General features: G+C 43.7%; 2 protein-coding genes across 3 annotated transcripts in view; both read right to left on the bottom strand.

Moving 5' to 3' along the window:
• Positions 1-1,949: 1,949 nt before the first annotated feature.
• LOC137792310 (ankyrin repeat domain-containing protein 46) lies at positions 1,950-5,004 on the bottom strand. Its single transcript, XM_068587937.1, has 4 exons — positions 4,874-5,004; positions 3,675-4,017; positions 2,493-2,651; positions 1,950-2,395 (listed from the first exon to the last, which is right to left on the bottom strand). Exons 2-4 carry the CDS (start codon positions 3,983-3,985, stop codon positions 2,179-2,181), a joined length of 687 nt encoding a protein of 228 aa, XP_068444038.1. The 5' UTR covers positions 3,986-4,017; positions 4,874-5,004; the 3' UTR covers positions 1,950-2,178.
• A 321-nt stretch (positions 5,005-5,325) lies between these two features.
• The window catches only part of col4a6 (collagen, type IV, alpha 6), a 92,346-nt gene continuing 75,880 nt past the window's right edge, over positions 5,326-21,791 (bottom strand). Inside the window, exons 24-47 of one of the 2 annotated variants that reach the window (XM_068588053.1) lie at positions 19,023-19,067; positions 17,665-17,736; positions 17,020-17,127; positions 16,700-16,918; positions 16,303-16,461; positions 13,798-13,968; positions 13,560-13,703; positions 12,804-12,926; positions 12,504-12,685; positions 12,347-12,410; positions 12,186-12,260; positions 11,984-12,091; positions 11,787-11,894; positions 11,630-11,701; positions 10,954-11,073; positions 10,746-10,862; positions 10,163-10,324; positions 9,981-10,079; positions 9,600-9,749; positions 9,371-9,487; positions 9,054-9,245; positions 8,561-8,732; positions 8,318-8,432; positions 5,326-7,861 (exon numbers count right to left, since the gene is read on the bottom strand). In XM_068588053.1, coding sequence (XP_068444154.1) covers positions 7,601-7,861; positions 8,318-8,432; positions 8,561-8,732; positions 9,054-9,245; positions 9,371-9,487; positions 9,600-9,749; positions 9,981-10,079; positions 10,163-10,324; positions 10,746-10,862; positions 10,954-11,073; positions 11,630-11,701; positions 11,787-11,894; positions 11,984-12,091; positions 12,186-12,260; positions 12,347-12,410; positions 12,504-12,685; positions 12,804-12,926; positions 13,560-13,703; positions 13,798-13,968; positions 16,303-16,461; positions 16,700-16,918; positions 17,020-17,127; positions 17,665-17,736; positions 19,023-19,067 — 3,155 coding nt within the window. In that variant the 3' untranslated portion in view covers positions 5,326-7,600. The remainder of the gene's footprint in view (positions 7,862-8,317; positions 8,433-8,560; positions 8,733-9,053; positions 9,246-9,370; positions 9,488-9,599; positions 9,750-9,980; positions 10,080-10,162; positions 10,325-10,745; positions 10,863-10,953; positions 11,074-11,629; positions 11,702-11,786; positions 11,895-11,983; positions 12,092-12,185; positions 12,261-12,346; positions 12,411-12,503; positions 12,686-12,803; positions 12,927-13,559; positions 13,704-13,797; positions 13,969-16,302; positions 16,462-16,699; positions 16,919-17,019; positions 17,128-17,664; positions 17,737-19,022; positions 19,068-21,791) is intronic. The other variant, XM_068588054.1, reaches the window with a different exon arrangement.

Below are 21,791 nucleotides of genomic sequence, written 5' to 3'. Positions count from 1 at the left end.
TTTCTTTCATATATATATATATATATATATATATATATATATATATATATATATATATATATATATATATATATATATATATATATATATATGTAAGCTCACGTGCACTATAGGCCTGTTCCACCTGTTGCACAGTAAGTCAGTCAATGAAGTCGTTTATTTGATTAACTGTGTTTGAGTCGTCGTAGGAACCCCGAATTAATTCCAATATTTGTGTTTATTGTATGTATTAAAAAAGTCAGTCATTTAAATGAACTGTATTTCTTTCTCTTGTCTCCCTCTGTAGCCAACCCAGAAACCTCCTGGAGAGAACGGGACTGTCGCCATAACGGTCCTGTCTGTTCTTTTAGCTTTAGCTTCAGTGGTTGCCGGGTTTTTTTGCCTGTTGTTGGTTCAGATCCCGCAGATCAGACGTCTCACCTCCACCCGGTGCTGAAGGCTCTGAGGTGCAAATCCCGCTCACTGAGAGGAAACCTCCTGGATCTCAAGTCAATGGGGACTTTTTACAACGCCAATGTTAATGGAGGGGGGGGGGGGGCACTGGTTTTGATTCATGTCTTTAAATATTAAATCATGAATTACAATATTTGCACTCTATCCTGTGTGTTTTTCCTGCTTTGCCAATGAATTTGATTTAAATCTATAACAAAAATTCTCAAATTCTAATTAAACTCATGACATCGGAATACAAAATATGCCTAAATATAATAAGGACGTACACTGATATCTATTACATTTTCGATTCAGGTTTTGATCCATTTGTTGATGCATTTATAATGATTCACTATTGTTTTGATAATAATCAACAATACAGTTAATTTAATTTAAAAATGTGTATTAATTTGTTACATTCTGTTAAACAAACTTATATAAATAAATGTTTAAATCGAGATCTGATGGTACAACTCGGTAATTAATCCCTGGGCTCAGATACTCGACGCTTAAAGGTCGCGATGCAGTGAGTCTGCACATTCACGTGGACACACAGGGACTGATAACAGAGGAGTCGACACACTTTAAATGCTGCTAAACAAACAAAAACCTCACCATGAGTTACCGCAAGATTATACTTCCTGTTTGCAGCCCTGAAAGGAACAGAGACACGAACCCAAGAATGTTACACTCAAATATATTTACAGTTTGACTCAGAATGGGAGTTTAGTGTGTTAAGTATGTGTGAGTGTCAGGAAAGATTGATTTGACTATTTAGTTCAAGATAACTCGTCGAATAAATACACATATAAGTGTTTGCATAAAGAATCATGAAGATGGATAAAAAAACAAAAACATTGTGCAATTATTTATTAATGCAGATGAATCAGAAATCTGACAACCTGGGTCAATGATTATAACCGTACATACACATGAATTTTTCTGTTTCCGCGTTAAATTGTAGGATTCACCCTCACATGTGGAGTCACACAGAAGAGCAACAGGATGGAAAAGCGACAGCACATGAAGTCTACAAGTTAAGATAAAGTGAATATAGAGCAAAACATTATTAATCTGCTGTTACAATCCCAGTTTATGATATATATATATATATATATATATATATATATATATATATATATATATATATATATATATATATATATATATATATATATATATATATATATATATATGCATATATCCACATGCTTCTGGAGGGAAAGTCTTTAATGAGACGTTGCGAAGCCGGAAGCGCTCTCATGAAGGCACACATGAAGGTGCTTTTCTGTTTGAACTCAACATGACAGTTTATGTATGTGTGTATATATATGTAAGTGTATATATATGCTGGAAAAAGAACACAAAAGATATCTGATAAATAACACAGTTGAAAGATTGGACTAATAAGAAAGTAAAAGGTACAAAACATTGGCAATATACAGCTTGTAACAGAACAAACATAAGTGAAAGGAGATGTCATCGTTTAAGGGCGTTAACACAAAACAAGAGCAGCGTTTTAAAGGAGATATGTTACACCATGTTTAAACAAGACGTACACGATGTGTGTAGTGAGACACCTCATGGTCCTGCTCATCACCTCAAGTTTTAAACTCATTTGTTTTAATGGGGGAAGAGAGTTTTGTTCTTTAGGATCGCTGCTTTTTAAGAAATACTTTCCCCCCTCCCCTCAAACAATACAATATGATGTTTCACTGTTTGGATAAACAACAAGAACACATGCCCTCAGTGCACCAGCTCCAGCTGGCTGGTGGAGAAGGGCAGCACCCCGCTGACGTAGTAGGCGATGCCCAGGGAGAGCAGGGCGATGACCACCAGCAGCAGCAGCACCCTCCAGAAGCCCAGGTCCTCCACGAACTCCTGCCAGGTGGTGCGGAAGCTGGAGAGGACGCCCTCGCTGCTCTGCAGGTTGGGGTTGAGCAGGGAGTGGCTCTCCATGGCGCTGTGGGCGGAGACACGCAGAGGGAGGGCGTCACGGGTCACATACGAGACAAGATAAGCTTTTTAAAAAAGTATTGACGCGGCCCGTCCTGCCTCACCTCTCGCTGTCGGCCATCTGCATGGTCTCCAGCTTGGAGTGGGGTCCCCTGTTGAAGCCCTTCACCTCCTGCTCCTCCAGCCCCTCCAGCAGGCGGATGGCGTCCTTGTTGACGCCGCGTCGCTTCGCCAGCACCAGAGGGGTGGAGCCGTTGTGGTTACTGCGGAGCAGAACAACCAGACACGCTGCTCAGGAAGCTGTTATGGCTTTAATGTGGTGATGAGATCACAGTCAGGTTTCATGTAAATTCTGAGGCGGGGACACTGCGGGAAGTGTTCTGTTTGAAGTGCTGAGATGATTTGTTTGAACAGTCAAAGCTTCAGTACAACAGCACACGTATCACCGCAGTATTATTTAACTGATCAACAAGACACAAACTGAGACTTAAAGTGATTAACCTGTGTTACGGGTTGATTTGTGAAATACAAATTGCTCTCTTTTCACTTTTACATCATGTTCCTCGACCCCCTGAACATCTCATTTCTGCAGCTGAGAATGATTGATAATTAAACTCACTCACAACTTACTAATTCACGAATTTACTAGGTAACGTGAGCTGATGTTAGACCAGCATGCGTGGTAGAAAAATGATCAGAAAACCGGACGTCAACACGCCGCAGTATCTAGAAACGACCAGAGGACTCCAGCTGGGATATCCAGGTTTCATCTAATGATCGGGACCAATTTATCCGAGGCCCTGAACCTAGGATCTAATGTTTACATGCACAAAAACAGAAGCAGCCCCAAGAATATCTGCATGTAAACACACATAGATCTGGTCACACAAAGAGGATGCCTTGAATGGTTCATCATTACAAAACAACTTGCAAACACATGAACATCCATTCACTGCACGCAAACCAACACTTTAAGGTGTGTCGCAATGCAGGAAAACTAAAAAAACCAACTCATGATTGCTAGCAAAGACTACAAGCATGCCATAACACAACTGGCAAAAAGATACCAGTGTCAAATATTTGACTAAACACAGCAGTTATTACTTACTTGATGCTTCATGCTACATTTTGTGTAGTACATTTCAAATGTACAAAGTTATTTACAGGAAAAAAAATGAAAAAAGTGCACACAGGAGACTAGATATGGAAGTTCAAAGCAGAGGAGGATAGAAAGCTCCACAGAAGCTGAAACCTTTACATCCTCTACCTCGCCTCACATTTCTTACCAGATATCGATCTTCAGCCCGTTGGACACCAGGAACTGTATCGTATCCACGTGACCGCACAGATGCAGCGCCGTGTTCCCCTGGTAGTCGGTCGCCAGCAGGTCGGCCCCGAACTTGTGCAGGAGCCGGCAGATGTCCACGTTCCCCCGGGCGGCGGCTAGGTGCAGGCCGGTGCGGCCCCGGTTGTCGCGGATGTTGGGGTCGCAGCCCGTCTCCAGGAGCCGCTTGGCAAACGGCAGGTCTCCATCGATGCAGGCCTGCAGCAGAGGCACGTTGGTCTGCGACGAGTCGTTGATGAAGACATAGGACATGTCCGAGTGGGTGTCAGAAAATTCCAGCGTACCTGCATTGGAGATCAAAGAAGAACAACGTGACACATGTTTTCAGTGAGGACCCCTCCTGTTGTTCTCACTGATGATGATAGTTTTGGTATTCTTTAAATAAATATTCATTTTAGAAGTCACTGTGATAGTTGACTCCAACTTGAGTTGTAAGAACATGAAACATATTTGTATAGAGAAAGGTTTTAGGGTGAGTGAGCATATAGATGATGAATTGGAGTGAGATAAAATGCAAATGAATATACAAAACAAGTGGGTAGAGTTACCATAACCCCTAATATACATCCGGACATTTCTTGCCAACACAAAATGTAGCATACTAAGTTGTATCGGACAGAACTGCTTGGCTGGTCTGGACACACACGACCAACACACACTTTCCCGGTGTGTGTGTGTAGCCTCTTATTCTGCACGTATCATACGCATTTGTTACCTTGAACTGGTAAAATTGATTTCCCCTTAATGTACGTACATAAACGAGCGACAGAGAACATGCTATAAACATATAAATGGTCCTTTAAATCAGTGAAGCTAACGAATAATCACTGTCATAGCTAGCTAGCTACGTGTAGCTTCCACTAGCCTGCAGCGATGAAAATGACAGCAACTTTAAACCGCAACTAACACACTTATTGATAGCATCCTTCCGACATTACAGACTGAACCATAAATAAACCCCACTAGGTGATAATATTGACAGCTAATGGAAAGAAGCTAGCGGGGCTAATGTTAGCTGGCAGGCTAACGTTTTACACAGACGTGAGACAGATTAACGCGTCATTTAAATTTTTAAAAAACGAGCACAACAACCAAATAAGTATTTAAGAAGCTTGTTTGTCCTTTAGTGGCATTACTCACCTGTTAATATCTTCCCAACTAGCAGAAAAAATACACTCCGCTCTTCTTTGAGCTAACGTTACCAGCTAACAGTGTTGTTGTGATGCTGAGCTTCTTCTGTTGACCAAACCACAGCGCGGCGTCTGTCGCCACCTACCGGCACGGAGGCGACATGACAGTAAACAAAATATAAATATTTATATATAAATATCTAATAATACATATAAAATAAAATAAATATGTGTTTAATACAAATATATACATTTTTATTATAATATGTATATATCAAAAATATATATTTATATAAATAATGTGTCTATTAATTAATTAATTAATATTTTTATTAAAAAAAGATGCTTCTCAGTTTTAAAGGTTTCAGATTTAGAATTATCGCACAACAAAATATGTTTCTACAAAACATTAAATCTGCTCCCATGAAAAAATATAAATAAATCTGCATTAGATATTCTCAGTTAGTTCAGAGACTTTATTTCAATGTGTGTGAGCACAGAAATACACATTACAGTAACATACATGTTATTAATGTTGTATTGTTATATATCCTCTTTGAGGAAAACTGCATTTCTTTCTGTCCCTCCGGGCGCTAACAGCACGCTGCTGCACAAAACATGTCAACTCTCTTCAGCGCTTTTTTTTTGAAAATGGGAAAAAGACCAAAACAGACAAATAAAAACGGTTGTTGCGTCTGTAAATTTTTTTTTATCGGTGGCGAATATATTTTCCATATAAAAACACAACCCTAAAAAAGGCATTTGTTTTTTTTCTCCATAATATTTAATGTACATTTTTATCTTCCCATTCCCTCCCATCTCAGTCAATAAAACCAGGGGATAGTATCATGATTTTAAAGTAAAATAATTACAGTCTAGATTACAAAACCACAAAAGGCTGGCACAAAAAACGGAGAGAAAAACAAAATAAAAGGATGCAAAATGTGGCATAGTAATAGAGTCAGGGTGACCAGCAGAGAGAAAGAGTGCTGGTCACACTGGTCATAGTGGTTACAAGTCACCCAGTAGCTTCCACTGTCCGAGGATAAAGATGCAAGGAAACGGGCCACAGAGCAGACGTCAACATGTCTGCGAAATCTGCATTTATACACAGAAAATAAGTGGCGGCTTCCTCCTTCCTTTCCAAGGACGGAGAAAAGACACATAGACTGGAAGAAATAATAATATATAAAACAAAGGAGCTTTCTAGCTTTATAGACTTTTGCTCAAACATACTTTGGTGGGAAATACAGTAAGCATTATGTACAGCAATAATTAACAACCTATGAGAGAGTATGTGTGTGTGTTTGGTTTCCTGTTGCCGTCTGAGTAACGTTTGGTCACAAAATAAAGATGAAAGCATGTGAAGGTGGAGAGGAAATATACCTTTGATTTGGTTTATTGTTCTAACACATGTGAGTTCACATCAGTGCCTCATTTAAGTCACTCATTACTGCAGTTAGCTGTCGCACAGCGTATGTTTGAGCACTTTTGAGGAAAAGAGACAGTTTCTTTCCCCTTTTAATTGCATGTTTGATATTTTTCTTTCAAGTCAGTGAGGGTTGTTGTAGCACCACGGAGTCGTATTATGAAATATATGCAGAGGTCACAGGCGTGAAGCATGCAAACTTTAAAAGGACTGCGTTAACAATAGTTTCTGTAAACTATTAAAAATCAATTTGTGGAGAATTGCAACTCGCTTGAAAGAATAAAAGTGAAGTTCATTGTTTTTTTTTAGTTATCTTCAGAGGTTGTGACCAGTCTGAAAACGCTCATATCTGAGATTTAATATCTGAAAATATATCTATGCTGTTAAAAAGTCAAATCAAACGGGCAAATATTGAAATTATAAAAAAGGATATTGAAAAATCTGGTTCTTTTCTGCCTTTAAAAGTTGCTGTTGGCCTTAAAAAAAAAGCATTTCACTGATGTTTTACATATAAAATGAGGTAAATACTGAACATCAGATTGAAAAAGGTTGCACTACAATAGCTGAATTAAATTCAAGCAGGTTATTTGATTCCCGTACTGTAATGAAATGATTAATTCCTGCAAAAACATGTAAAAGCACCCGGTATTCGTCTGAAGCGTCGCTGCACCAAAAGAGGTCGTAGCCGGCGGTAAATGCTTCGCGGCGGCCGTTACACTGTAAAAAAATTATGTGTTTGAACCCGAAATCAATTGAATTCTGCTTCAGTTTGACCGGCTCACACCAGTTAAGACCTTATATTCAACCAACTCTCAAACGACACCAACGTTTTGGCCTCGACCATGTGTGAGCTGATGACCCGAAGCAGACGCGACGCATACGCGGCGGCCGACCAGAAGGGGGCGCCGCTCTCTCCGAGGGTGATTTCGCGAACCTCCCTCTGAAAAAAAAAAAAAAACGGACACAGAATACAGACAACAACAAAATAAACACATTAAACAAATAGCACCATTGTCAGTGATAACGTAGAGAAGAGCCACGGAGCTCCGCTCTTTTTCCATTTCCTCACTCGTTTCTTTTTTCTTAGAAATTCATTCCTAAAAAAGGGATAAAAAAACTCTAAAAAAAGAAAAACTGAGTCCGTGTTGTTTGACTCGAAGCAGGAGCGAGGCTCGTTTTCAGTCAGTCTTCTTTTAAACCATCTCATCCTCCATCATCAGCACCTCTCTCTCTTTATATTTCTTCCTCTGTGGTGTTACCACGTCGCCTCCGGCCCCTCCGCTCTTCCTCCTCCTCTTCCTCCTCCCCCTACAACAGCTTGCTGCAGACTTGGCAGCGGCTGACTCTGGAGCGCTCCTGGCCTCCCTTCAGGGTCTCCTGCGCCGGCGAGTAGACGAACTCCTGGCTGGGCTCCACGGTGGTGAGCCAGAAGCTGTACTCATTGGCGAAGAAGTGGCAGCTGCCCTTCGCCCCGTTGCACTCGATGAACGGCGTCGCGCGGAAGTCCTCCAGGCAGGAGCCGGGAGACACCAGGGACTGGCCGCCGCCCTCGGCGCCGGCCGCCGTGTGCTGCGCGGGAAGAGGAGGGAAGGTTGAGTCTTTATTTGCTTGCGTGCATCACTTCCTGTTTGCTGGACAAGTTCCTCGCAGTAACTTCAAATAAGAAAGTGTGTTCTTGCGACTCAAAAGGTCGAACTATGAAAATAAATGTAGTTTTCTACATAACAGCCTCTGTTAAGAGTGTGACTTTGGCCCTTTTTATTTCGCCTAAGTCAAAAGAGGCAATATGACTTTCAAGATGGCGTTTTGACGCTAGCATTTAAGCTAGCAATTGAGTTAGCATATTTGTGAGCATTTCTGTCAATGAAAATCTCAGTGGATCATAATATTAGTAATCATAACATAATTTTACCAGTGTTAAAGTATGCCTACTGTGCAGTAAGCACTCTTACGTTTGAATTTTAGGAGATTTTAGGAGTGTTTTAGGAGTTAGCCGATTGGTTAGTGACCGTCTTAAGTGTTTACCATGAGGAAGGAGTATCCGATCCAGAGACTCCTCCAGCCGGCGGGACAGGTGGGGATGGTCATGTCCTGACTGTGGACCGCCACCGCTAGAGACGGAGCCTCGCACACAGCACACCTGGGTGGTGTCAAGCCAGAGGAGAGAGCGATTAATCTAATACACACACACACACACACACACACACACACACACACACACACACACACCGGTGTGGGATGATCTGACACAAGCAACAAGGTACGTACCTGCTGATGTAAGGCTGAATCTGCTGCTCGGCCACCGGCATCATGGGAATGGGCGCGGTCGTGGAGAGCCAGTAGGATTTGTCGTTGCGGCTAGCGTAGTAGCAGATCTCGTTGGGCGAGCAGTAGAGGAAGGGGATGGTGCTGAACCTGGGGAGGCACGAGCCGGGCTGACCTGCAGACACAGCGGGCGAGAGAGAGAGAGAGAGAGAGAGTGAGAGAGAGAGAGAGAAAGAGAGAGAGAGAGAGAGTCTTTCTCTTGAGCTAAGCGGATCTTCAGGGTTCATACACATTCTGACCACTGGATTTCAATGCCTTTTCCACGACTTCTAAGCAAATTTCCATGACTTTTAACCGAATTTCCATGACTTTAAACCACATTTCCTTGACTTTTAACCATATTTCCATGACTTTAAACCACATTTCCATGACTTTTCCATGACTTTAAACCAAATTTCCATGGCTGGAAGGTGTATCTGGAAGGTGTTTCCCGTACCGAGGTCCTGGTTGTGGGCCTTCTCCTGTCCCTCCACGAACAGCAGGCTGTAGCCGTCCCACAGCTTGGCCATGCCCTGAGGACACATGGGCACCTGGGCGTTCTGGCTGTGCTTCACCAGCGTGTAGCCGATGCTGTGACCGCGGCCGACGCCGCCGGGAGTGCCGGGACGTCCGACTGCACCGGTGGGACCTGAAGGGGGCAGAATTTAATTCAATACAAACAGATGTTATGTTTTCTTGAAAAACTGTGACACATTTGTCAAAACACTTATATAATATAATAAATAAGATTTCTGTCTCCGGTGGACTGCGGACCTTGCTCTCCGGTGGCTCCGGGGAACCCGGGGGGTCCGGCATCGCCGACGGGTCCGGGGAAACCAGGAGCGCCGGTGCGGCCAAGTTTACCCACCGGACCGGGACGACCCTTAGGACCTGCAGCAGGAGAGTCCAGACAGACGCTTATTTAAATATTTATATTTCCATATTTGTTATGTTTTTTTTTTCTTTCAAACTACCACAGTAAACAACAGCGTCTTTGTTTCACCTCCACGTCCGGGTATTCCAGGCTGACCAGCGTCTCCGGGGCCACCGGGGCCGCCAGCTCCACCGGGGAAACCCGTCTCTCCGTAGGGCGGCGGGCCGGGGGGCTCGCTAAACGCTGTGAGTCCTGGGCTACCGGCACGACCCGGGCGGCCTGTAGGAGCGAGGAACAAGGAGGGACAAGGAGGAACAAGGAAGGAGGGACAAGGAGGGGCAAGGAGAAACAAGGAATGAGGGGACAAGGAGGGACAATGAGATAGGGGACAAGGATGGACAAAAAGAGAGGGGCGGGTGAAAGGTGGAGGGAAAACACAGCATGAGTGAGTGGGTGAAACCAAAGAGTCATGATCTACGTCTCCCTGAGGTAGCACCAAAGGCCTCCTACCTTGTATTCCCTTGGCTCCCTTGCTTCCATAGTAACCAGGGTCACCGGTGTAACCCTTGAGACCAGGACCTCCGCTGTAGCCGGTGTCACCTCGTCCTCCTGAAAAAGAAAAGATGCATTGTTGTACTTTGTTTCTCATTGTGAGACTTGTTGTTAAAAGTCTGTGCGGCGCTGCACTTCACCTTTGAAGCTGGAGCTGCCGGGGATTCCTGGACTACCGGGGAGTCCAGGCTCTCCTTTCCTGCCGGGGGAGCCGGGGAAGCCCGGTAGCCCGGGGTCTCCTCGGTCTCCATCGGCAGTGCCAGGACCAGGAGGGCCGGGAAGACCTGGGGGACCCTGGAGACCTGCAGGAGAGAGGAAGAGGGGGAGGGTTAGGAGAGGAAGAAAGGAAAGGGAAATAAATTGGGTTTAAAGAAAGAAGGACAGGACAAGAAAAGGAAGGAAAGGAATTTGGTTGAGATAAAGGAAGGCAACCAAGAGAGGACAGAATAAGAAAGGTTGAGAAAGGATGATAATGGAAGAGTAAGGAACAGTAAGGAAAGTTACATTGGACAAGAAAGAAAAGGACAACGACAGGAACTGGAATTTGGTTGAGGAAAAGGAAAGAAACCAAAAGAAGAGCAGGACAAAAAAATGAAGGAAAGGAAAGGAACGGGAATTTTGTCGAGAGAAAGGAAGAAAACCAAAGGGAGGACAGCATAAGACAGGAAGGGAAAGGAAAGGAACAGTAAGGAAACGGACATTGGACTGAGGACATGCACTTACCATACTCTCCATCCAGTCCAGGGAGACCGGGGTCTCCCACAGGTCCGGGAACATTTGAGCCCACAGTGGGACCGGGAGGTCCGGGCAGACCGGGGAACCCAACGCGTCCAGGACCCCCTGACACACGGACACCCAACGGTCATGACTCTGACGCCGTGTCATTAAACATGTACTCAAGTCAGCGTTTTCAAAACGTCTTTCATCTCACCTGAGTCTCCTCTCTCTCCCTTCGGTCCGTTGTAGCCTGGGCCTCCCGGGTAGGAGACGCCTCTCTCGCCCTTAAAACCTGGAATGCCGGGCGCACCTGGGCGACCGCCTGCGTTCCCACCTGGAGACAAACACAACACAGCTCATCTCCAACATCCCCAACATCTGCACACCGCAGAACTTGGATGTATTAAACACCATAAGTAGTATACACGTAAAATATATGGTAAACATTTAAATGTCACAGAGGTGCGCAAATTGGCCCCAATGCAAATTTTGGAGACCTCGCCGGAATGTTCTCGGTACTAAATCCTCTCTAACTTTATTCTGCTTCACTTTATCAGAGTCAACCTTTGCAAAGAGAATGTTCACAACATCTCACATGTGTACCTTTTATTATAACACCAAAGTTATTCAAATACGCCTAGTGGTTGCAGAGATACACCCTTTTTAGTTAGGGTATGCAATTTTCGAGGAAAGGGCCTAAAAATAGGTTGGTTTTTAAAAGGTCTGTTTTAAAGATGCTGTAGTGAGATAGGCTTGAGCCAGTTCTACGTCCTGGTGTCCGTAAAAACAAACTGGATTAGCTAATCATGACCCTAAGAGGATCAACTCTTTTCTGACCCCGTCAAATTTCCACATAAACCGCCCCGGAGTGAGTAAGAAAGGATCCTTGCCTGGGGTTCCCGGTAGGCCTTTAGGTCCACCGAGGCCATTGAGTCCGTCCAAACCGGGGGATCCGGGCAAACCTGTAAAAACACAAAGTCAAGAGCTCATCTCCAGAAGCCGGTTCACTCGATCCAAACGGACACAGGAAGTTGATTCTCCTCTCACCTTTGGCTCCGGGACCTCCGGGACCTGCAGGCAGACCGGGAGACCCGTCTTCGCCTCTTCTTCCCGGGTAGCCGGGTTGGCCTTTGGGCCCAGGGAAACCAGGGGACCCTGCGGGAGAAGACGAGGCAAAAAAACATGCGTTACTTGTCTCAGTCTGGCTCAGGCGGTATGGGATGACGCGAGGCTGCCTCTCTCACCCATTATTCCGGGCCGTCCTCCTTCACCGCGAATACCCTTCACATTAGAGTAACCTGGAGTTCCAGGAAAGCCGTTGTCACCGGGGGCGCCGTCATTGCCGCGGCCACCTGAAGAGAGATGACCAAAATGAAACCGGCCGACACACCCACAGGCTCAACGTATTGATATGTAGGTGAGGCGCTGGTTTTAAGTGAGTCCTACCTGGGAAGCCTGGCTCTCCTGGCTGTCCCTTAGCTCCTGGACCCCCGGGGTACCCATAACTTTCACCGGGAATACCTGAAGAACAGGACGCGCAAGTTCAAAATGGTGGATCTCCAGATTCACAAATGAATGTGACAGACTGTGACTGTGACAGTGCTCACCTTTTCCACCGGGACGACCAAATTCTCCGGGGTTTCCAGGGAATCCAGGTGCGCCGTCATCACCCTGAAAAAGAAGCAGTCAGAACTTCAATCTCGCCGGTTGAACTTGTTGCATGTTTTACGTTTTATGAGTGTTTTGTTTTCTGTGTTTTCTTACCCGTGCTCCTGACGTGCCGGGGAATCCCATGATTCCAGATTCTCCCTTCGGCCCGGGGTAACCTGGAGATCCCGGTTGGCCGGGGTACCCGGGTTGTCCCGGCTGTCCTTTACTCTGCTCGGCGTAACCAGGAAGTCCAGGCAGACCCTGTCGACCAGGCAAACCTGGCAGACCCTTGTCACCTGAAACCATTGAGGGCGGGGTAGATATTATGGGATTTGTTGGGTTGCCGTGATCCGGATATAATGTTTTACATCCTGTGTCTCAGCTGTGAATAAAGTAAACAGGAAGTAGTGTTACCTCGGGGTCCGGGGAAGCCAGGGAGACCGTTGCTACCGGGGTATCCGGGTTCTCCTCTCTCCACAAACTCTTGTCTAAATGGAGGAGAGGGCAAGCCGGGGAGACCGGGGTATCCTCTCTCACCTACAGAAGTAAAAACATTGCATCAAGGTGACCTTTGACCTGTTGTGCATCCTGTATTCTTAATTCTGTCAGCTGGCTTTTATTTAGTCTCAGTCAGGCGGCAATCTTCGCTTCTGAAAAGGAAAGCCGATGCTTCATGTATTAAAGCTGCATTCTCTCTCCTGATCACCAGGGGGCGACTCCTCTGGTTGTATAGAAGTCTATGCTTCATGTGTTAAAGCTGCATTCTCTGTCCTGACCCCCAGGGGGCGACTCCTCTGGTTGTATAGAAGTCTATGCTTCATTTGTTAAAGCTGCATTCTCTCTCCTGACCCCCAGGGGGCGACTCCTCTGGTTGTATAGAAGTCTATGCTTCATGTGTTAAAGCTGCATTCTCTCTCCTGACCACCAGGGGGCAACTCCTCTGGTTGTATAGAAGTTTATGCTTCATGTGTTAAAGCTGCATTCTCTCTCCTGACCACCAGGGGGCGACTCCTCTGCTTGTATAGAAGTCTATGCTTCATGTGTTGAAGCTGCATTCTCTCTGCTGACCACTAGGGGGCGACTTCTATCAGTAAAAACTAGAAAATAAAAACGTGTCAGTGTGACATGCATCCTCTGCTTCGAGCCACGACTGAAAGAAGGAAACTCTACCTTTCGTTCCAGGGAATCCCGGGCCGCCGGGGAGTCCGTCTCTTCCAGGACCGGCGGGGTCGCCTTTCACTCCAGGAAACCCTGGACTACCGGGACGCCCTGGCAGTCCAGGGAAACCCATCAGTCCTGCGAAACCTCTCTCGCCTGCGGAAAGAGACGCCGAATCAAAACGCTGTCGTCATATGAAGGAGACGCGAGAACATTGAGACCGTGAGGATAGGCTGAAGCTCCCGCCTACCCTTCCTTCCTGGGATTCCTGGGATTCCATCTATGGTTCCTGGTCCCGGAGGTCCGGGGGGTCCCCTCGGCCCTCCTGATCCAGGGGTGCCGGGTTGTCCCGGGGTTCCCTTCATTCCAGCCGGCCCTGGGAAACCAGCGTCTCCTCTTTCTCCCTTCCGGCCGGGAAAACCTGGTGGAGGACGGATGAGGAAGGTCCAGTCAGACACGGGTCATATTGTGCAATGTCATCAATAAAGTACTTATAAAATACATTGAAATTATTATTTTTTTTACTAAAAAAGACACAAGTCATGATCGACATTATAAAGACATCTATCTAATAAAACAAAGACTGGATAAATAGATAAATATAATTATAAAATGATATAATACATGAATACATTTCACTTATTCGGATGCATAACATATAAAAAGAAAGAAAAAAAATCACTAAAAGCCAACACATATACACTTACCTTTTACTTACCTTCAACAAATTTGTTACATTTATTATTGAATATAGCCAAATAATAATTTTTTATATGCTTCATACACATATGCACACACAATTTGCCTTGGTTAGGCTGCAATTGCACTTGATCAGATACAAACATATTGTGGCTACTGGCACAATGTGCAGTGATTTAAAGGTTTTTAACATGTGCCAGATCACATCTGTAGTTGTATTGAAATATTTCATGAGATTTTTTAAAACACAAGTGCAATTCCAGAGCGAATTAGCAAAGTTCAAACCGCATAAAGTGTGTTTAGCGTGCTACTTGCTACTGTTCACGTTCATAAAAAGAGAACTTGTTTTCAACTCATCCACACGGCGACGTTACATTTTCACAATGTGTCACGAATCTGCGAAGATGAGTTGAAAATATTAAAAAAGTCCTTTTTTTTTAAGGGTGAAGAAAATGCCTCGAGGCGACGTTGTTAAACAGCGTTTGAGCTCAAATCTTGGGTTTGCCACACAAGCCTATAAATGCACACAGTAACACTGACGCTAGTATGGATTACTTCACTACGAGGGTTAGTGCCGGCTGCAACAAATAAAACCAAACATCAACATTTCTTAAGAACTTTCTGTTTCTAAATCTCTCACAGCTAAAATGTCCATCTAACCTGAAGCCAATTCTTCCTGAACATTAATCCAGTATTTATTTTTGTCGAATCGGCTGTCCTTCGGTCTGGTGTGAAACATGACTTTCGATGCAATGACTATAGAAGCCCATTTCAGCCACACACCAAAAAATTAGGACCAAAAAAAAGAAAAAATTAGCAAAAAAAAAAGAAAAAATTAGGACGAAAAAAAAAAATTAAAAAAGAGGACAACAATCAAAAAACTAATGAATTGCCTAATTTTTTTTTTTTTTTTTTTGGTTCTAATTTTTTTTTCTTTTTGTAGTGGAAATGGGCTTCCATAACTTCCACACATTTCCCTCCTGGAATCAAACGGGAAATGTTTTTTCTTTTTTTTCGTTGCCTTTTTTCAAGTAAAAAAAAAAAAAGGCGACGAAAAAAAAGTCTATTTTCTTTTTTTTTTTTTTGGTCCTAATTTTTTTTTTGGTCCTATTTTTTTTCTGTGGCGGAAATGGGCCATATTTCAACAAAAACATTTTTTATAAAAAATTATAAAACGCTCTGGTTGAAATTATGATCTTTCTGTTGTTCGGGTTGGTTTCAATCCAGTTAAAACATAAGATTTGCTTGATCTGTTGTTGTTTGTTCTATATGTTGAGTTATGAGTTATGTTCATTTTGTGTTTGTATTTAAGTTCTACTGCTATTTCTTGAAATAAATATACATGGGACCTGTGACATAACCCGTAAAAATAAGAAACATGAGTAGATTTCCCTTCTCTTTTCGGGGAAAAGAACAATGTCACACCCCACTGACTCCAACATTTATCACACTATGGAGATGGACATTTTGTCAGGTGAGAAATGGAGAGCGTTGCAGGAGCGTTGCATCAAAGCGTCTAGTGCACGAACAGCAGGAGGGGAAGCAGAGTGCGGATGGATGGACGGGTGGGTGAGCGGTGGAGAGAGTGTCTCACCTTGGCAGCCTATAACGAATGACCCAACACCAAGAAAAGGATGGAGGGATGATGAGAGGATGGGTGGAGATAATGGTGGCGGTGTGAAGAAAAAGTAAGGGAAGAAATGAGGAGGAAACACGGGACCAGAGAGGAACACAACACAGGAAGAGAGGACATTCTTTTTTGTGCTGATGCAGAGATCAAATAAAACAACAGGAACAAAACAGGCAACCGTCTCGTCTGATTGGTCGACGGAGGATCGTGACGGAAATACAGTGGAAAAGGGGCAAAAGTGAAAAGGATGAGGAGTGAACGACAACGGCCGAGGACGAAACTAAATAATGTGTGTTCTTCTTTTGCTGTAAATCATGCGGGAAATAACTCACTTTGAGACGCATGAGATCAAAATGTCCCACAAAAGTGAAACAGAAAGTGTGGTGAGACGTGGGCGGCGTGGCCGGAACCTTTTCGTTCCCTCACCTGGTGATCCACTCGGTCCGCTGCCGCCGGGAGATCCGGGCCGACCGGGAATGCCGAAGGTCGGCTCGCCGGGAAGGCCGGGAAGGCCGGAGATACCGGGAAACCCGTCAACGCCACGCTCGCCCTTCAGCCCGGGAACGCCGAAGCGCCCGTCACCGCCTGACGGGAAGAGAGGAAGAGAAGGAGTTACGGACGCTGCTGTTACCACCACTACTAATACTACTACTACTACTACTACTACTACTACTACTACGAGTCTGTACTGCTTAGTAAAGACTTATTATATAGGGTAGTACAATGTAACGTGAGTAAATGTATACTAAATGCATTCACAAGGACAAAATAATGGACCTATTGCCAAACACCATAAATGTGATTGTCTCCGTGTGGGACGCACCAGGTAATCCAGAGCTTCCTGGCGTTCCGGGCAGGCCCTTCGCTCCAGGGATTCCCGGTGAGCCGTTCCGTCCGGGGCTCCCGGGCGTCGCTCCCAGCACCTCTCCGGGCTGACCTTTGGCTCCGGGGCGACCCGGAGCGCCGTCCTTCCCCCTGCCGCCGTCAAAACTCTGTCCCGGGCTCCCTGGAAGTCCAGAATCCCCTCTGGGCCCGGGGAAGCCTGCACGGAGGAGGAGGAGGATGAGATAGAGATGAAGGCAGGGTAACTTTTTTTTTTAATCGACCTGGAGAACAAATAGTGCGGAGGTCACGCCGGTTCACCTTGTGGTCCAGGTTGACCTCCAAAGCCGGGGTCTCCTCTGTCTCCTTTGGGACCGTCAAACCCGGGACGTCCAGTGCCCCCCGGGTAGCCGGGCTCCCCTTTAAGGCCTGACGGGGCACAAGTTCCACTCATCTTATTTAAATGTCTTTTTTTATTTTGAATTATTGACTGCATAAAAAATAATAATAATTTAAAAAAAACATTTAAATATATACAAATAAATAACGATAAATGAAAATATATAAAAAATAAATGACAATGAATAAAAATAAAAACAATTGTATAACTATAAATACAAATACATAAAAAATAAATGACAATGAATAAAAACAAAAACAATTGTATAACTATAAATACAAATACATAAAAAATAAATGACAATGAATAAAAACAAAAACAATTGTATAGATACAAAAATACATAAAGGAACATAAAATAAGAAAAAAGCTGTGCATTTTGACTGAAAAATACATTTAAAAAAAGCAAAAACAAAATGTGCCCCAATCTTAAAAAAAATCTCATTTTACCGGAAATTTTCAAGCACAGTGACACACATTTTAAAAAATGAGTTGAGAAACTTGTGCGTCACATTTCAGAAGTGCAAACTGCGTGACAAAAGACAAAAGGCGCGCCGGTGACCGTACCTGGGCGTCCGGGTACTCCGGGGAAACCGGGGTCTCCTCCCTCGCCGGGTATGGAGCACGGTAACACTTGGCCTGGCAGCGGTCACACACAGGTTAGCAACACACTCCACACACTTTGACAGACACACAACTTGTGCACACAGCAGACAAAGTCAGAGATAGCTGATAAAACAAGTCTGACACACACAGTGATTACAAACTGTACTCAATGTTACACATGTCCAGTAATAATGAGATGAAATATTACACAATATCTCTCAAATTCTTGAGCAGCAGCGTTGATTGTCTGTCGCCTCCAAATGTTCCTTGTGAGTTGAATTATGGGTATTATTGTTATTATTATGTGTGTTGTAGGTTGAATGTCGTTAGTAGCAAAAATTCATCCAAATTAAGAGCTGTTAAAAAAAAAGAGAGTATGACGAATACAAAGTTAAGAGGTTTGATTTTAATTTTGTGTTGGGGAATCAGTTCTATTATTTCCATATATATATTTATATATTTCCCCCAAAAGCACGTAGCAGAGGCAGGGCTTGAAAACATGCGCCAGGTTTCAGCAGCGTTGATCGGAGGAAGAGGAGAATAACTGTGTTTTTAAAAAAAAAGCTCAATCTGTTGGATTGTTTTTCGAGGGCAGAGGACGACATCTCCCACAATGCTCAGCGGTTAAACCTTTATGTTCACCAGGCGCTCACACTGCAAACAAAGTAGTATGACAATCTAATTCTTTGTTAAAGTTTCTCCACTTTAATTAATTCAAAGGACATTTAATTTAACGTCTGCAGAGACAAGAGGTAAAAGGAGCTCTGTGATTGGTTGTTGAAATAGTTTTCTATGTCTGCTACTGAGTTTTTAAACTTCTTTTCATCATTTATTATGATATATTTATTTCCCCACTGCGGGATCTCTTATTTATTAATATATTATTAGCTTATACTGAACTATATCTATATATATATATATACTTTTTTGTATAACAAGTTTTCTAAAGTATTTATATCTGCAAAAGCATGACCTAAAAGGTAACTTTTGATGAATTTAGGAGAAATCGACAGATGCTAATAAACAAAGCAATAAAATAAACACCTCCATGTGTGTTTAGGGATGTTTTCTTTCCACTCGTGTGAAAAGGAAACCTCCTGGAACACAGCGGCTTGGGAACCAAGTTGTTTGCATTGTGAACACATGATGAAACCAGATTAACTGAACAAAGTGGCACTCTTAATTTCCATCTCATGATGTCATTTCCTGTCCGGCCAGTAAGCTCTGTCCGAGCACGAGGGATATCCCAGAATGCACCAGTGGCCAGGGTCTAAAGAGCTAACGGACACTGCTGGTGGGTGAAAACGTTAGTTACCCACCCGTTCCCTGTCCGGCGTCATTAACCCCTTCACAGCTGTTTTCACCTGGACGGATACACATGCACAGGGATGGAGGGATGGATGGATGGATGGAGAAAGAGAGAGCAAGAGAGAGAGCGAGAGAGAGGGATAAGAGAAATGATAGAGCAGAGAGATAAGAGAGAGACAGCAGAGAGAGACGAGAGAGACGAGAGAGAGATGAGAGAGAGATGAGAGAGAGATGAGAGAGAGATGAGAGAGAGATGAGAGAGAGAGAGAGATGAGAGAGAGAGAGATGAGAGAGAGATGAGAAAGAGATGAGAGAGAGATGAGAGAGAGATGAGAGAGAGATGAGAGAGAGAGAGATGAGAGAGAGATGAGAGAGAGATGAGAGAGAGAGAGATGAGAGAGAGATGAGAGAGAGATGAGAAAGAGATGAGAGAGAGATGAGAGAGAGATGAGAGAGAGATGAGAGAGAGAGAGATGAGAGAGAGATGAGAGAGAGATGAGAGAGAGATGAGAGAGAGAGAGATGAGAGAGAGATGAGAGAGAGATGAGAAAGAGATGAGAGAGAGATGAGAGAGAGATGAGAGAGAGATGAGAGAGAGAGAGATGAGAGAGAGATGAGAGAGAGATGAGAAAGAGATGAGAGAGAGATGAGAGAGAGATGAGAGAGAGATGAGAGAGAGAGAGATGAGAGAGAGATGAGAGAGAGATGAGAAAGAGATGAGAGAGAGATGAGAGAGAGATGAGAGAGAGATGAGAGAGAGAGAGATGAGAGAGAGATGAGAGAGAGAGAGAGATGAGAGAGAGATGAGAGAGAGAGAGATGAGAGAGAGATGAGAGAGAGAGAGATGAGAGAGAGATGAGAGAGAGAGAGATGAGAGAGAGATGAGCGGGAGAGTGAGCAGAGAGAGAGATGAGAGAGAGATGAGAGAGAGAGAGATGAGAGAGAGATGAGCGGGAGAGTGAGCAGAGAGAGAGATGAGAGAGAGATGAGAAAGAGAGAGAGAATGCAGCACAAAGCCAGTCATTATCATTTGCATGCGCCAATAAAGCGATTCAATCTTTTTTTCATCAAACAAGATATCAGCAAATCAGCAAATCAGCAAATCAATTCCATTCAATTAATTCAAGGCTCATTCAGTTAAAGTAAATGCTTGCAATGTAAAAAAAATGCTTAAAAATAGATTATTCCACTCAATGAGCAGAGAGAGAGAGAGAGAGAGAGAGAGAGAGAGAGAGTTCCTCTCTTCCTCTTCTCTCCGCTCATGAGAACCAATAACCTTCATATTAAGAGCAAAATGAACGAGTTGTTCAGCTTTAGCGTCTCGTGGCTCGAGAGAGAGGAAGAGGACTTTGTGTCGTTTAGTCTCAGAGGAAGAGGAGGAGGAGAGGAAGAGGAGGAGAGGAAGTCTGGAGGAGGCTGCTGGTGTTTCTTCATGAACTTCATTACACACAACATTATTGTTCACATACATATATATATATATATATATATACATATATATATATATATATATATATATATATATATACATATATATATACATATATATATATATATATATATATATATATATATATATATATAGTTAATATTTTATTTTACCATCTTTTTTAGTCTCATGTTAAACAAATTTAATTAATTAGTTATATATTTCAATAATAAACAATGTCAATGTATATTTAATATTTGTAGTATTTCTTTGTTATTTTCACAAGACTATATATATGAAATATAAATTGAGTTTTAAATAGCTTTAACATTCTAAATAAATAAACACCAGCATTCTCCTTTTGAAGAGCAACCAAATCCAAATTATTCAAATTATGACCTGATGTGTGATTAAATCCTCTGAGACTGAAGGAGCACAGGAGCTGTTGCGCAATCAGCAAAACATTTAAGAATGTAAATTAAATGTCATCGCTGAGCGTCAGTGAGGAAGCAGCGCGTGGATTGAGATGATGGGCCGCAGGAGAAGTGTGTGATGGACCGCCGAGAGGAGAGAAGCTGCAGAGAGAAAGTCTGACAGGTCGTCTCTTCTGGTGCTGCTGAGGACTGTGAGGACTATGAGGACTATGAGGACTAGTGAGGACTGTGAGGACTATGAGGACTAGTGAGGACTTTAAGGACTAGTGAGGACTGTGAGGACTAGTGAGGACTTTAAGGACTGTGAGGACTGTGAGGACTAGTGAGGACTTTAAGGACTGTGAGGACTGTGAGGACTAGTGAGGACTTTAAGGACTGTGAGGACTGTGAGGACTAGTGAGGACTAGTGAGGACTAGTGAGGACTTTAAGGACCGTGAGGACTGTGAGGACTGTGAGGACTTTAAGGACCGTGAGGACCGTGAGGACTATGAGGACTATGAGGACTGTGAGGACTATGAGGACTAGTGAGGACTGTGAGGACTAGTGAGGACTAGTGAGGACTATGAGGACTAGTGAGGACTATGAGGACTAGTGAGGACTAGTGAGGACTATGAGGACTAGTGAGGACTAGTGAGGACTATGAGGACTAGTGAGGACTGTGAGGACTAGTGAGGACTAGTTTGTGGTGTTAGGATGATGTTGCTATGGTAACTACAGAGCACTGAGTGTGAACAGTGACAGGATGTGAGGTCGGGGTTTTGACCTTGTGGGGAGAATATGTCATTACACACACACACACACGCACACACACACGATCTCTCTATCTTGCTTATTCTCTCTTTCTTAACGTTTCACACACACACACACACACACACACACACACACACACACACACACACTCTCTCTCTCTCTCTAT

Source organism: Clinocottus analis, unplaced genomic scaffold (assembly GCF_023055335.1).
Source record: "Clinocottus analis isolate CAN_PGR_092001 unplaced genomic scaffold, fCliAna1.0.p SCAF_21, whole genome shotgun sequence".
Classification (NCBI taxonomy): Eukaryota; Metazoa; Chordata; class Actinopteri; order Perciformes; family Cottidae; genus Clinocottus; species Clinocottus analis.
Note: the sequence above shows the minus strand (reverse complement) of the source record. Positions and strands in the feature narration are given on the sequence as shown.